The 16887-nt window shown below is 37.9% G+C and overlaps 1 protein-coding gene across 2 annotated transcripts in view; it reads left to right on the forward strand.

Moving 5' to 3' along the window:
* The window catches only part of FRY (FRY microtubule binding protein), a 328357-nt gene that overhangs the window by 160228 nt on the left and 151242 nt on the right, over positions 1-16887 (forward strand). For both annotated transcript variants that reach the window (XM_059995989.1, XM_059995991.1), the window contains exons 4-10: positions 1724-1863; positions 6909-6999; positions 7224-7303; positions 7421-7501; positions 12359-12527; positions 15435-15527; positions 15622-15720. In XM_059995989.1, the coding sequence (XP_059851972.1) occupies positions 1724-1863; positions 6909-6999; positions 7224-7303; positions 7421-7501; positions 12359-12527; positions 15435-15527; positions 15622-15720 (753 nt within the window). The remainder of the gene's footprint in view (positions 1-1723; positions 1864-6908; positions 7000-7223; positions 7304-7420; positions 7502-12358; positions 12528-15434; positions 15528-15621; positions 15721-16887) is intronic.

Raw genomic sequence — 16887 nt, forward strand, 5'->3', positions numbered from 1 at the left:
ACCTTTAATGATTTAGTTCCAACTTAAAATTTTCAACATTATTTCCCTCCACTCTGGTGAACCAAAGTCCCTACATCAGTCAGATATTTCTTCTTTCAGTTCCTTCAAAACCTTCATTAATCACATAATCATTATCAACAAACAGTTATTTTGCAACTTCATGACGGTAGGATTTCCTGCTTAGGCTCCTTGCTTAGTTTCTTTCTTGACTCTCATTTCAGATTTCTACCCTTTCTTTTAAAAAGGCCCAGGTAAAATCCTACCTTCATTTTTTTTAAACTCCCACTTACCCTGTCCCTGGTGATCTCTCTCCTGAGATCTCTCCTGATTGCAATATGTGCCTTCAATATGTTGGTATATTTTCTTCTGGTCTTATTTTCTATATATGCATACTTATATGGGTCTCTATCAAATTGGGATCATACCAATTAAATGATTTTCACTCTTTTTTCACTTAACATATCATGAACATTTTCATAGCATTAAATATCTTTGAAATGAGATTTTTAACGGTTTCATAGATAATCTACATCAAATTCCACATTGGATTCAGGCATTTACCTAGAGCAGGACATTTGTTTCCATTTTTTTGCTATAATAAGTAATGCTGTCCTGAACATTCTTACTCATCTCTAATTATGTACTTGAGATAAATTCCTGTCTCATCAGTGCTGGGTGTTATGATTTGCCTGTACTGTTTGTTAATTAAGTAATTAAAACCTATCTCATTGTACTTTGACGCATTCTGGTTATAAGACCTTTATCAGAGAGGTGTTCTGCAAATATTTTCTCCCAGTCTCTGGCTGGTCCTTTCGTCACTTAACAGCATCCTTCTAAAAGCTTAAACTTTTAATTTTGATGATTTTCAGTATGTCGAATTCTCATGGAATTTGCTTTTGGTTTGATCCCTAAGAAATCCTCACCTACCCCAAAGTCACAAGGATTTTCCCCTATGTTTTCTTCAGAAGTTTTATAGTTTTAGGTGTTATACTTAGGTCTATGACCCATTCTGAGTTCATTTTTGCATGTATTATAATATGAGATATGGACTGAAGTTCAGTTGAGGAGTGATACTTAATAAAAGATCAGGAATCTTTCCAAAATAAGGAAAGTAGAATAACTCATCTATCAAAGGTATGTTTGTTGTTTAAAGAGGGGAGATGTTTGCCTTTGATGTAATACAGAGTAAATTACTGCTACTGATTCATTAAGTCTAATTTGGGGCACAACTCAGATTAGTTTATGAATGATTATTGGCAGAAAACCATACATTGCATTACCACTTAGGTTATTTGTTTGGGGGATAGAATTGCTTATTTCACCTAAGCCATTAAGGTAATCATATTAATGAATGTATTTATTTATATAACAAGCATTTTTGAGGACCTAAGTAGTACCAGTCACTGTACTTCTTAGATGCTGTGGGAAAATAATTTCTTTGCAGTCCATGAATAACCTGTATGCAATTAACATCTGATTTCTGGAATGAAAGGGAGTCAAAGTAATTATCTTTCTTAAACCACAAAGTTATTATACTAGGAACATCTGTCAACAGTAAGAAACGGGTTCTTGGGAATGTACTACTAAAGATTATTAAGGATAGGACTGTGATAAATAAGAAAATTTTGTAGTGACAATGGTTTGGAGTTATTTGTGAAATAAAAAGTTTCTCAGTAATTGGCAGTGCCACCAAAGCTTTTTAATTGCCTGCTTTTCTCTGTAGGTCATCAGTTCAATGAGCTCCCTTTCTGAGTACTGCCTGCCTTCCATTCTACGTACATTATTTGACTGGTATAAAAGGCAAAATGGCATTGAGGATGAATCACATGAATACAGACCAAGAACCAGCAATAAATCCAAAAGGTACACTTCTCTTATGTAAGGATTATGAGGATTATAGTTTTTTCTGTCTTTCTTTCTCTTTTTTTTTTTTTTTTTTTTTTTTTTTTTTGTGGTACAGGGGCCTCTCACTGTTGTGGCCTCTCCTGTTGCGGAGCACAGGCTCCGGATGCGCAGGCTCAGCGGCCATGGTTCATGGGCCTAGCCGCTCCGCGGCATGTGGGATCTTCCCGGACCGGGGCACGAACCCGTGTCCCCTGCATCGGCAGGCAGACTCTCAACCACTGCGCCACCAGGGAAGCCCTCTTTCTTTCTTTCTTTCCTTTCTTTCTCTTTTCTTTCCTTTCTTTCTTTCACTTTCTTTTTCTTTCCTTCTTTCTCTTTCTTTCTTTTCTTTCTTTCTTCCTCTTTCTTTCTTTCCTTCCTTTCTCTTTCTTTCTTTCCTTCCTTTCTCTTTCTTTCTTTCCTTTCTCTTTCTTTCTTTCTTTTCTTTTCTTTCTTGAAACAAATCAAAGTGGGAGTTGGGTGGCCTCTAGATCTTCCTGCCTCTTTACACATGAACACCACCTTGTCTAGCAGGTGGCACATTTGGAGTATTTGTCACTGCCAGCTGTCAGAGGTTGAAAATTCTTACACGGCCTTATTTTGACAGTGGTGGGGGCAGGGTGTCAAGGACCCTAGGTAACCCTCTTGCCTGCTTCTCTCCTGGGCCCTCTCTCCTGCAGTCTGCGCCTGAAGGCAGAAAGCCTGCAGCAGGCCCTGCACGACATTGCCTGGATATTTGGGTCTGCAATTGTAACCCTGAGTGCCCAGGGTACTGTAGTGCAAAGGACGCTGGGTTGGACCTTAGAGGTAGTCATGGAGCTGCCACTAATTAACCATGTGACTTTGGCCAGCTCCCCAGCAGCTTCCCAGCTCCCAGCCTTTTCGTGAGCAAAGGGGGAAGTCAGATCACCCCATCTCTAACTTCCCTTCTAACTGAGAATTTTGTTGATTGGATTTGAAAAGTGGAACTCGCTGCTACATGAGTTCTTCAGCCATAAAACTTAAGACTCTCGTTCTGTCCAATGAATGTATGTCCCCCAGAATTTTAGGTAAATATGTATAATTTCATATGTTTGAAATCAGCCTATTATAGCAAGGTAGCAAATATAAGAAAGTTTAATACATTTACCTTTCTTTAAAAAAATGAGATTTTTCAAAGCACTTAGATTTCTCCACATGGGTTATACATTTTTTAATGCTTTTAAAGACAATATAAGTGAAATTAATCACTCAGAAAATCAGATATTAAATACTACTTGTGAGTGATTTATCCCTCTCATTTTTTTTGACCCTCCTAGTACTTAAAAATATGTAAACTTCTCTTGAAATTGAAGACCTGTTATTTTACCAAATTACATTTCATCTGAACTTGTAATTTCATTTTGTAATATGCTTGAGTTTATTCAAGATTCATTTACTTATCATTTTGTTTGGGGGAGAGATTAATAACTTTTGCATATTGAATAATTATTTTAGTTGAAGAAGAACTTTTTTAAATGGAGATATAATTCACATACCATAAACTGCATCCTTTTAAAGTGTGTAACTCAGTGTTTTTAGTATATTCACAAGGTTGTGCAGCCATGATCACTGCCTAATTCAAGAATATTTTTATCGCCCCAAAAAGAAACCCCATACCAATTAGCAATCTCTCATAAATATTTTTAATGCATCAAATTTAAAGGTAAAATTTCAATCCTGTGTCTGAAAATGGTTCAGCCTGTATGATTAATAAATTAATGCGTCATTTTAGTATTTCCTCCTATTTCATGTTAACTTATGAATAGATACTAAAACTTTCTAGGGGTGGAGAGTGGGGCAGTTTTAGTGAGTTGAATTAAGTGAGTTTTAGTTTTGTCCTGTTTGGTCAGAATTTAGTTACTAAAACTAGATTGTTCATGAATTGATTTCTTCATGGATTGAAAAGAATAGCTTTTTAGGTTGTATTACTGATTATTTCCAGGAGATCAGAGTAATTGCCGAGATCAGAGAATCGGGACAGAGAAATTCAACTCAATTACATTTTAGTTAGCACTTGAAAGTTTAAAATAAGAGAGAGAGATTGTGTGTTTGGGACAAAGCCAAAAGAATGAGGGTCTCTAGAACATGATGTAGCTAATAATGGGGGTCTCTCTTAATAGAAACAAGAAAAGAGGAACTTAAGGAAGAAGCATAAGCAACTGAAAACAGTCAAATGTGATGGATGTGTATTTGGGTTATGATTTCTTTTTTTTTTTAACATCTTTATTGGAGTATAATTGCTTTACAGTGGTGTGTTAGTTTCTGCTGTATAACAAAGTGAATCAGCTATACATATACATATGTTCCCACATCTCTTCCCTCTTGCATCTCCCTCCCTCCCACCCTCCCTATCCCACCCCTCTAGGTGGTCACAAAGCACCGAGCTGATCTCCTTGTGCTATGCGGCTGCTTCCCACTAGCTATCTATTTTACGTTTGGTAGTGTATATATGTCCATGCCTCTCTCTCGCTTTGTCACAGCTTATCCTTCCCCCTCCCCATATCCTCAAGTCCATTCTCTAGTAGGTCTGTGTCTTTATTCCTGTCTTACCCCTAGGTTCTTCATGACATTTTTTTTTCTTAGATTCCATATATATGTGTTAGCATATGATATTTGTCTTTCTGACTTACTTCACTCTGTATGACAGACTCATCCACCTTACTACAAATAACTCAATTTGTTTCTTTTTTTTTTTTTTTTTTTTTGCGATACACAGGCCTCTCACTGCTGTGGCCTCTCCCGTTGCAGAGCGCAGGCTCAGCAGCCATGGCTCACGGGCCCAGCCGCTCCATGGCATGTGGGTTCTTCCCGGACCGGGGCACAAACCTGTGTCCCCTGCATTGGCAGGCGGACTCTCAACCACTGTGCCACCAGGGAAGCCCCTCAATTTCATTTCTTTTTGTGGCTGAGTAATATTCCATTGTATATATGTGCCACATCTTCTTTATCCATTCATCCGATGATGGACACTTAGGTCGCTTCCATGTCCTGGCTATTGTAAATGGAGCTGCAATGCACATTTTGGTACATGACGCTTTTTGAATTATGGTTTTCTCAGGGTATATGCCCAGTAGTGGGATTGCTGGGTTGTATGGTAGTTCTGTTTGTTGGGTTATGATTTCTAAGATTAGTATAGTATCAACATGTTGACTGCCAGATAAATTTGTCAGATGCCTCTGGCTCCTCCTGGCAGTTAGACCTCAAACCAGCAATAAAGTTGGATTCATTATTGGAAAGATGTATGTCTTCCTTTTATTTGAAAGCATAAATTGGCTTATTAAATAAAACAGAATCAGGAGTTTAAAATTTTGTTTCTACCAAGATTTTTTTGCTACTTTTTCAAGTTCCTCTGGCCCCTTTTGGAGACCCCTTACTATAGCCCTCTTCTCTCTACTGCTGCTGGCCGTCTCTGAGAGTTTTCTCTCCCTGTGGTCTTCAGACTTCCTGTTTCTCTTCTCCATGATGTAATTTCTGGGTCAGACTTGTGGACGCCCTCTTTTTAATGCAGCTCCATATGTTTTCCTCTCCTCCCTTCCTCTGGCAGCAGCACTTTCTAGTTCTAGTGGGTCTTGAAGGGCTCCAGATGGATGGTTTGGTCCATTGCTCTTTCTCCTGGCAGGGACTGTTTGTAAATGATCCTGAATGAATTGAGTTCCTGCCCGGTCCATACATTTCCCCTTGAAAGTTAAAGCTGCAGCTTCCCTCCTTGACCTGCTCTGTCACCTACCAGGCTTGACTTGCTCAAGGCTGCAGAGCTCCTCCAGAGTTCTTTTTTCTATCTTTTATATGCTTTCCTCTCATTCCCTCTTGACTGAATAGAAAAACATTCCATGTTTAAAATAGTCTTGATTTATTTTGAAAATATCTGCCTGACAAATCCAAATTCTGCCCTCCTTTCTCATTGCTTTTATTTAATATGCAGGTACTGAGCAGTTGTATGTTTGGGAGACTCTACTAAATACACGTTTTCTCTTAATACTCAAGCAAACCTTACTATAATTACTATTATTATTTCCATTTTGTAGATGAAAAAATTACTGGTAAGTAGAAGAGGCGTAATTTTCACCCGGGACTGTTCTACACCAAAACCAACACTCTTTTTTTTTTTAATTTATTTTTTTATACAGCAGGTTCTTATTAGTCATCAGTTTTATACACATCAGTACATACATGTCAATCCCAATCGCCAATCCGTCACACCACCACCCCAAAACCAACACTCTTAACCAGTATTCTGTGCTAAGGGACTTTGCAGTCACTTCAGTTGCTGAATTCCAAATTAGTCCTCAGTACATTAGAGAAGCAGGAAATGAAGGGAAGAGGGTAAGAACTCACATTTCTGTCCTCCTCACGGTGCTATTTCTGCTCCCTAACTTTGGAATAAGTTCAAATGACTCCACTTTGCCCCTCCTACCTCTTCTTCCATCTGCTTTTTAATCTTCCTCTCTTCCACACACCCCCGCCCCCCGACACCTTCTTTCTTCTTCTCATAAATCTCAAGTGGCAAAAGGTCAAGAAGAAAGGGGCAGGGGAAAAGAAACGAAATGTAATGCTGATCCTTTCTCCTCCCACTGCAGTCCTGATTCTATAGGTAATCATATTATTTCTTTCCGTTGTTTAACTCTTTTCACAAGATCCTCTCAGGGTCTACCTCTAGCACCGGAGCCCTGTATCATGTTTGTTTCCATGTTACAGATGAGAGGTTTCCTGTGTTGAAAGGTACCTTAGAAAAGTCCACAAGATGAAATTATATACTCACAAATAGCTACCCAAGTTGACATGGTTAGATATTTAAAACATAAAGTCAAATGTTCAAATCCAGTGTCTGTCCACTGCACCAGACTGATCATAGGAATAACTTCAGTGTGTATTTACCGCTGCAGTTTCTTCGTAACAAAATTGGTTTGCAGTCCACTGGGATGAGTCCTAGATTTTTGGGTGAACTACATCACTCTGAGGATATTTTCAGTGCCCATTTAATGTGAATATTTTAAATTTTACAGTGATGAACAGCAGCGAGATTATTTAATGGAAAGACGGGACCTCGCCATTGATTTTATTTTTTCTTTAGTATTAATAGAAGTTTTGAAACAGGTAGGTCATTAATTTAATGTTACTTTAGATAAGATTTATTTATCTAAAATCTACTTATGTTTTTAAGGTCAAGTTTATTAAATTGTTCATGAATTTCAAATACTATGTCATGAATTATATTTATTGATTGTTAAAGGCCATATGTAGTTCATTGTGAGTACTCTTACTGATTTGATCTTTAATATTCCCTTCCAAGTTGAGCCATCTTTTTTCTTTTTTTCCAGATTCCACTTCATCCTGTAATAGACAGTTTAATACATGATGTTATTAACTTGGCTTTCAAGCACTTTAAGTACAAAGAAGGGTAAAGTAATTTGTCATCTTCGAATTTGAAGAAGTTGGGTACTTAAAACTAAATCAAGTTTGCTCTTTTCAGATGACCTGGGGGGATTCCTAACTTGTCTAATTGTATGTTATTTAGGTACCTTGGTCCTAACACTGCCAATATGCACATTGTGGCAGACCTGTATGCAGAAGTCATTGGAGTGTTGGCACAAGCTAAGTAAGTGAACCTCAGAATCGTTCACCATAAGAACATGAGTGCCTCTTCTGGGCCAACCCAGCCCTACTGTCAGGAGGGGGGAGGGTGTGAGCTTACCAGAAACTAGGGTTTATTTATGCTGTGTGTGCCCTGTCTCTGAACCTCACAAGAAGCTCCCCAGGACAAGTACCAAGTCTTTCTCCAATTTGTTTTCTCCTTTAGCTTTTTCACTTGGCAGTTGGGCCAGATCCTACCAAGAGTCCATGAGTTTCAGACTATTGCATCCGAGAAAGAAATGAACTAACCAAAGTACTTTTCTTCCTGCTTAATTTTCCAAAGAAGTTTATCAGTTTTAAAAGTTGTGTTTTCTATATTCCATGAGTGGGTGGTTACGATATAGCATCCATGAGTGGGAAAATTCCATTCTAGAATGTGCCTTTACTATAGACCTTACTTAATTCAGCTGAGCTAAAAATGTCCCAGACTCTGTCATGGAAACAAGTCAGAAAATTCTCATTGCTAAATATATCTGGCCCATAACACTACTTAGCAGGCTAGAACAAAGTGGTATTAGACTCTTAGCGATAATATACTTCTTCCAAAAGTGATGTCACACCCTATTCACCCATCTTCATCTTATTCAACCCTGAGGCAAGTCGGTCAAGATCCTGAATTTCTAGGTTAGGCAAAGTGAGCCAGAGACATACTGTGAATCCAGGCCAAGAGGCCAGCTGGGAACAACAGTGATGCCCTGATCTTTGTGAAATTGCAACTCTCAGAAAGATTTGTATCTTCAAGAGATGGAATTTCCTAACTTAGCAGTGTGGAAACGCTCAAGTTATCACAAAACAAAATTTTTAAAAAGTACTTACTCAGCACCTTTAGCTAGCCAAAACATAGTCAAGAACTCAGGAAACAGACCCCAAAAACTCCTTGAGGTGAGTTATTTATTTAACCCTGGTTGTCTGTTCATCTTGACTGTTTTCTTCTAACACATGAAACATCGGTACTAGGTGGAAGAGACTTAGATACACTGACGCCCTGAGAAATATCAGGCTCGAAAACTGACAGCAACAGAGAGGAAAGAGAAACTGGCCAAAGCATACGTAAGAACCAAACATTAGAGTACCTGGACCATTTTGCATGAGAATATATATTGTACGTTTATTATAGCCCATCGTAATAATTGCAGTTCATGAAACACTTAAAAAACTTAAAAAAGTGTAATGCGTTTTGGAGAGATTTCCTTTGCAATTAAATAATAAAAGTATTGACTTTTTGAGGGAATAAGCTGCAGTTATCTGGCAGATTAACTCCTGTGTCTCTACCTCATTCCTAGAAAAGATCAGAAAAATGAGTTGTTAATATGTATTTTGGCTGCTTTGTCAAACCCTGGAAATCTCATCATATTCCTTTGTAATTACCCCAGCCTAACTCTCTTATACAATCATTTGGAAAGTTTAATATGCCAGAAATGACTTCTTGTGTTTTTCTTAGTTTTGTGAACTGTACATAACAATATCGATTACTATAGAATGACTTGCCTTAGCTACACTGATTTTCAGTTGGTTGAGAATGAATTGAGAGACAACGTCATAATTAAAGCAACATTCTAAGGTTGTAGGAATTTCCTTATTAGGTCTGATTGACGATCCACTGAGCCAGTGTTTTCTTGCCAACAAGGACTTTTTAAAATTTTCATGTCAGTATTAGTCTCAATTCTGCAATAGGAGGCTATAACAAATGCCTCAGTTTGGATAATGCTCTAGTACTTTTTAGTCACAAGAAAACGCTTTCACCAGTGGCTTCTTGCAGTAATTGCAGTAATATATAGTAATCCCACTGATAAATTCTTAACCAGTCGGTATAGAGTTAACCTTTATTGATAGACAGTACAGTCTTAAACTGGTGTCACGCTACAAATTATCACATTACATTCTTCTCATAAGTACACCAGGACCATTACTTTATTGTCGCCTTAGAAAATTACTACTTCCTTTGTTCTCAGTGGGGGGAAAAAAAGGATGTATGCCTATTTGGTATAGGATGGTTATCTTTTTTTAAAAATAAACTTGAGTAATGTAACAATTCTAATTTTAGATTTTATATCTAGATCACAGGGGTAATGCACTAAAATATCTTCTTCATTCTGACTTTAGATATTAATATTTAGTTTGGTCTTTAAGTTTTAGCAGAATCACTATTTTTAATCTTACTAGTGATAATGTGCTCAATTCCTGTCATTAAGGGAAAAAAATTTTTTTTTTTGCTATTAAGTGATATTCACCCAGGGTCTTGACTTTTTCAAAGTCAATTAAGTTAAAATTAGATTTTTAAGGTAAGTTTTTTGGATTAAAATCTGACATATTCATTTAAATAGTAATGATTGCTTGTAAGATTCATTCCAAAACTGCTCTCTCTTTATGTGATATAATTTTAATATATATATTCTTATACTCTCACTTAAATAATATCTACTATACATTTTAAAGCAGAAGACTGAGTAATCATTTAGTTACTGTATTTACTAAAGAATACTAAACACTCTAGGCATGGTCATTGAAAAGAAATTTATTTTTCCCTAAAATTATTTGAAGGGAAAATAGATTTTAAGTGCAAATAGATTTTTGGATTATTTTTATTTTAAAATAACATGTTTATGTCATGTGGGACTTTTTAAAGTAAAAGATAGCTATATTTATTTTTAAATGAGAAATAAATAGACTTTTAGCCACTAACTCGTGAGAGTACTGAAATAGTGAGGTGTACAAATAACCTGCCTTTTCCTCCCTCTCCTTGTTTTAGTCACGGATTAGAAAAGAAAAACACACTTTCTAAGTATCATGTGATCTTTAAAACAATATAACTCTAACCTGTAAAGTTACTTTCTTCTTTTAAAGTCTCACATTTCAAAATTAAAGCCATAGTTTTTTTTGTTTTTTTTTTTTTACTGTTTGGAAATAATTTGAAATAAAATATAATTTTTAAAAATCTAGTTTTTATAGATTTTATAAATTTTTATAATCTTGATTGAAAGTGTCACTTCCTTCTCTTTGCTCTGCCATTTCTGCTTCCTGTCCTTCATCTGTCTCTACCTAAAACCTCTGTTCACCCTTTTACCCTAACATAAATCACCTCTGAAATCTCTGATTGTCCAGCTGGAAAGAGCCCCTTCATTGTCCAGTGCCCCCGGAGCCTCTTCAGGTGTATTATTCACATAAAGGACAGTGTGAAATATGAGAAAGTGATTTGGCCTGGGGCATTTAACCACCCTGAAGGACCAGAGAGATCCAGGCAAATTCCCAGGCCCATGGTAACATACCTCATAAATAATAATACTGGTTATTATTCTTATTAAAATTATTACTATTATTCACATGGCTCATGGTCAATGCTACATTGTCTTACCTTTCCAGTTAAACTGTATACTGTTCTAAATAGACAGGGACTACATTTCACAGCTCATGACTGTCTAAGGCAGCTACAAAATAGTGGACATTCCTGGAATTCACAGTAGAAGATCACAAAGTCTCACCTTTTTCACTTTGACCTTTCAATCTGTTTCTTCATTCATAAAATGGAAACGCATTCACTACCTGTTTTCTGCTCCATTGCCTTCTTAAAATCTTTTTCTTTTGTATGCAGCAAACATAAAGAAAAATCCATAAGTTGTTTAGAAAATACAAACAACTTTAACAAATTGTTACCAAATGAACACCATGTAACCTCCTGCATTCCAGCCGAGAACGAGAAAATTGCCGCTCTCACGAAGCCCGCAACAGCCAACTTGCCAATCATACACCTCTTGCACTGCCTTTTGGTGACACCATATCTGTATGTGTACCACCTCCCTTATATGTCCTAAAATTTCTGCTTTGAGGTGTCAAAAGTTGCGATTCCAAACTTCTGGGATTTTATTAATTGGCCTTTAACTTTTATAGTCGTAATTACCCTCTGTGATCATGCCTTGCTTCTAATTGATCCTTTGCAGAAACTCAGGCTGATAGTTTCAGGAAACAAAATACAATGAGTCTTAGAATGCTTTCCTTGTTTTTCCTTTTTTTAACCAATAGTCAAACCAGCCATCTCAGAAATAGTTTGGATGACTTGTTTGTATATGTTCCTTTACCCTTAGGCACTTTGACAACCTGCTACTTTCCATCCTCTTAGGATCTGTTCTCTTTTTAAACTTTTTATGATAATGTTGTTGTAATTAATGTTAATTATTAATATTATTTTACTTTCAAACAATATAAATACCTTAAGTTCCTTGGGGACTGTGTCTTTTTATTTGTAAAATCCCATACATGATTAGAGAGCTTTTAGAGATGATTTGAATTTTCCCATTACTAGATTTTCCTTCAACCTGAAAATATTTTTTTCAATAATCATTAACCTAAAACTATAAAAGAAGCAACAACAGAAAACTGTGGAAATGGATGTAGGACTATTACTTGGCGTTATTTGCTGTCATGGTCAGAAATACCTGGCCTCCTATGTTATTGCTCATCTCACAGTTGGATACTTCAGGCCCTTGGGGTCTGTAAGTACCTGGGAAATTGCTAAGCCTGAGGAAATGGAGCTTTTCATCATGCTCAGTTTAAGGGCTGAACCATTTTGAGAGGCTCTAAATAACCTTGGATCTTCTCCCTAGCCTGAAGGAGACATTGAGCATCTGATAGAATAAGAGAAGAAAGGAGAAGATGGGACTCTTTACTATATCCTCAATATCAAAACCTTTACAAGATGACAGCCATCGTACCTCAGCTGATTCGAAGGTCCCCGTCACTGTGCCCTGTCACTCTTAGATGCTGGGGACCTACTTTACCGTTACTTTCCTACCCATTATTTGATAAATCACGCACGTTCTCTTCTTAGATTCCCTGCTGTAAAGAAGAAATTTATGGCAGAGCTCAAAGAATTACGGCACAAAGAGCAGAGCCCGTATGTCGTTCAAAGCATTATCAGCTTGATAATGGGGATGAAGTTCTTTCGAATTAAGATGTATCCGGTGGAGGACTTCGAGGCCTCTCTCCAGTTTATGCAGGTACTGTCTTGGGCAGGAGAACTAAGGGGCTGTCAGCTTGAAGCATCTGCCTTCCTTAGAGTGACTGACCTGGACGGTGAGAACCCATTCACTCGCGCATACGTAAAAGAATCCTACGCTTTTTCCTCAATAATTCATAAAGGGCTTCGTAACCAAGTAATAGAGTTTCAGGCACTTAAGTTCATTTTTAAACTCATATCACCTTTGGAGTAGGGTGTACAGTAGAATCTTATTTGTAGACTTTTTTTCCCTCTTTTTTACCCATTGGCTGCATATCGTTCTGTCAGTAAAATATAGCTGGTTTTTTACTTTCTGAGATCGATAGCATTGAGTTGGCGATATTAACATTTCCAGGCATCAGAACTTTAAGTAATGATATCTTTTTTATTCATACTATAAAAAGGAATCAATTTTTAAAAAATCAACTAAACCATACAGGTTTAGGTGTCTGTGACACAGTGTTCACCATTATGTACTAAAAAAAAGAATTATTGCTAATGAGGATTTCCCAGAATACACAGCTCTATTGGTTTTTCTCTCTCTGTGTGTGTGTGTGTGTGTGTGTGTGTGTGTGTGTGTGTGTGTGTTTTGTTTTGTTTTTTTGGCCACAAGGCAGGCCTGTGGGATCTTAGTTTTCCGACCAGGCATCCAACTTGCGCCCCCTGCATTGGAAGCGCAGAGTCTTAACCACCGGAATGCCAAGGAAGTCCACACAGCTCTATTAGATTTTATAAAACTTTAGTATCTAAAGGGATTTTTTTTCTAATGCTGCTGTGAATTAGATCTAGTGAGGATCTTAATAAAGAGTTTAGATACAGGGGTTATGAGTGTAGGTTGTACCACTTCATACCCACTAGGATGGCTATGAGCCAAAGGACAGACAACAGCAAGTTATCTGTTGGTGAGGATGCAGAGCAATTGGAACCCTCATACGCTGCTGGTGGGAATGGAAAACAGCACAGCAGCTTCTGAAACAGTTTGGCAGTTCCTCAGACGTTGAAATCTAGAATTACTATATAATCCAGTAATTCCAATTCTAGGTATATAGCCAAGAGAAATGAAAATATATGTCCACACAAAAACTTGAATGCAAACGTTCATAGGAGCATTATTCATAATAGCAAATGTCCAGGATAGGCAAATCGGTAGAGACAGAAAGTAGAGTAGTCGTGTAGGGCTGGAGGAGGACGCCGTGGATGCAGAGGTTAGGGATGCCTGCTAACAGGTGCAAAGTTTCTTTCTGGGAATGAAAAGGTTCTAAATTTGATTGTGGTGAAAGATGTACAATTGTGAATATATTAAAAGCTATCAAGTTATATACTTTATAAGGGTGAATTGCATGGTATGTGAATTGTATCTCAAAAAAGCAGTTTAGGGCTTCCCTGGTGGTGCAGTTGTTGAGAGTCCGCCTGCCAATGCAGGGGACACAGGTTTGTGCCCCGGTCCGGGAAAACCCCACGTGCCGCGGAGCAGTTGGGCCCGTGAGCCATGGCCGCTGAGCCTGCGCGTCCGGAGCCTGTGCTCCGCAACGGGAGAGGCCACAACAGTGAGAGGCCTGCGTACTGGGGGAAAAAAAAAAAAAAAAAGCAGTTAAAATAAAAAAAAAGAATATAGGCCCTGTATCAAATTTCTTGGGTTTGAATTCAAGCTTCAGCACTTACCAGCTCTGTGACCTTGGACAAGTCACACTTAACCCCTCCCAGCATCACTTACCTTGTCTGCAGAGTGGTAATAATGACACTAACTTTGGAAGGTGGTTCTGAGCATTCTTGGCACATGGTAAGGACTCACTAAATGCTAACTATTTTTATCTCTCTCTCATGCTAATGATTTGTGTATCTATGTACTTGAATTAAGATTTGAGACAGTATTTACATATGTATGCAAAATAATGTGGGAAAAGGGCCACAATTCTGGGGACCATAAAACTCCATTCTGTATTGGGAAACTCTTAAAGACTTCCCATTCTGGCAGTGCCTATCTCGGACTGATGTCTTAGTATGATATTGATATACTGGGAACTTGAGTAACTGTTGTTGGTGATAGTTCCAATGTGGATTGAAAATAAGACGTAATAGCTGACACAGATATTAAAGTGTCATCACCTATACATGTAGCCTTGGACCTTTCCATGAAAACAACATGTGAAAAAGACCACAGTAAGTTACTACCCAAAAGACCAGGAAGGGGAAAGGGGCTGGCAGAATTCTGGACAGGCCAGCTCTTCTAATATATTATTCCCTGGGCAGCCAAAAATACCCTTTTGTAGACAGGAGTCCACAAGCATAGACATCCTTGCTTAAGAAACTATTCCAAAGGTTTCTTGTCTGAGGTGGGGAAGGGAAGCATTCCAGACTTGCTCATGAAACTATCTGAATAATAAACACCTAAAATGTCAGGGCCTAACAAGTAAACAGCTCTGTGCCCAGGGCTGTCAGGGCCTAAAATAAGGTTAATGTCTTCTGCCTCTCTTCCCATGGTTACCTTCTCTGGGGATCTGTGCTTGTGGGTTAATCAAGGCCCCAGGGCCCCCCACACAGTAGGTAGTCAATAGAAATTTCTTGCAAATGAGTCACTGAATGAACCAACTAGTAAGTCAGTGGATGAATGTCTGCTTGCTGGTTATAGATGCTTTGTCCTTTCAGCAAAGGACAGAGTGATTTTCAGTGATTTGGGGATAGAAGTTAGGGGGAGAGTGAGAAAACCAGCCTTGTAAAATGTCATTGGAAGATATTGTCAACTTAAATATAAATGCTTGAATCCAGTGATTTTTTTAAATAGATTATGGAATATGCTGTGTTATTGGGTGTGATTAAATTAAGATCTATTTGCTTAAATTTGCTGACATACATTTTCTGTGCACATTTCAATCTTTCTCCCTCCCTTTACTCTGTTTCTACTCCTTAGGAATGTGCACATTACTTCCTCGAGGTCAAAGACAAAGATATCAAGCATGCCTTGGCTGGGCTTTTTGTTGAAATTCTTGTCCCAGTTGCTGCTGTGAGTTACATTTTCATTTTTAAGAACTTCTTCAAATTGGATTAGAGAAGCAACAATTTCATTAATATAATATAAACATGCATCTCTATTTCAGGCTGTTAAAAATGAAGTAAATGTTCCCTGCCTCAGAAACTTTGTTGAAAGCCTATATGATACCACGCTGGAACTTTCTTCTCGAAAGAAGCATTCCTTGGTTAGTAACTCTGAGAAAATTCAAAAGACAAAACTGCAGAGACTCAAATTCCTAGGCCGAAATCTGTTTGAGAGTCATAAGGGTTCCACAGATGGGAGAATTACCTACAGCTTCCTCAAAGAGAGGTAGCATTTCAAATTTTAGAGCTTCCACCTATTACTGACCATGACTGAATCAAGGTAACATAAGGGGATTAGACCATGTCCCCTCAAGGACCCTCTAGTCCTAAAGATTCCGCTGTTTATTTTCAAGATGGGTTTAACTTATTTTTATTTTAATTTCTGAGTATTTTTTCAATCTGAAGACTAAAGTTTATAACAACAGTTTCTTTTCTCAATCCCCAGGAAGCTTCACTGGCTAATTCCCATCCTGATATTCAGAATCAAAATGGAACCAGGCAGGAAAGGGAGTTGGGACACAGATAGTTGGCCATTGGAAAGATTCTCTGAAGGCTGAGAAAACAGTTTCGGGGAATGCTTTTGTACTGAAGAGCAGCATAGAAAAGTCTTTTAAATTACCACAACTTTTTTCCTCCATGGTAAATAAAGCTCTGGTTTATGAATCAGCAGGTGGTAGACCAGCTGTAATTGTGATAGTATGGAGGAAGTGGGCTGCTTAGGGAGCTGGTTTCTAGCCTTGTTTATGCTAATCTTTAAAGTATGAACATTACCACCATTATTTGAGCAAATAGTTGCTTTGCTGGCAGTGGTGACAGATTTGCTCATTTGTCTACATTCTGTGGTCGTGGTGACTGCTTGTATTTTTGTTTTTAAATTACTGGCTGGAATTAGAGTTGCACTCAATGGCAGTAATAGTTCAAAGTCAGTTTAAAACTAAGTTAACAACAGCAAAAAAATAAGTGTATGAATTGTTAAGCACTGAGTCTCATTGTGGCAATAGATTTTTGCTAATTCAAGTTAATGGATGAGCGAGTTACATTTTTGTTTTAATCTTCACTAGCCCTAATTTTGGGGAGCGCCGTAATCTGGTTCAGCAAAATGGTGGTGGGTTCTGCATGTATGTTGTTTGGGTGGATGCCCACAAGCTTTTCTGTCTTCTCCAGTTGCTGCGGGAAACCTGCCCAGTTAGGCAGGAAAAGCACAGTAGCACCTCTGTTTATTCACTCGTAAGCAGATTCCTTCTGCGGTTAAATTTGTCTGGGTGGAG

The sequence above is a fragment of the Delphinus delphis genome, chromosome 18 (assembly GCF_949987515.2).
Source record: "Delphinus delphis chromosome 18, mDelDel1.2, whole genome shotgun sequence".
NCBI lineage: Eukaryota > Metazoa > Chordata > Mammalia > Artiodactyla > Delphinidae > Delphinus > Delphinus delphis.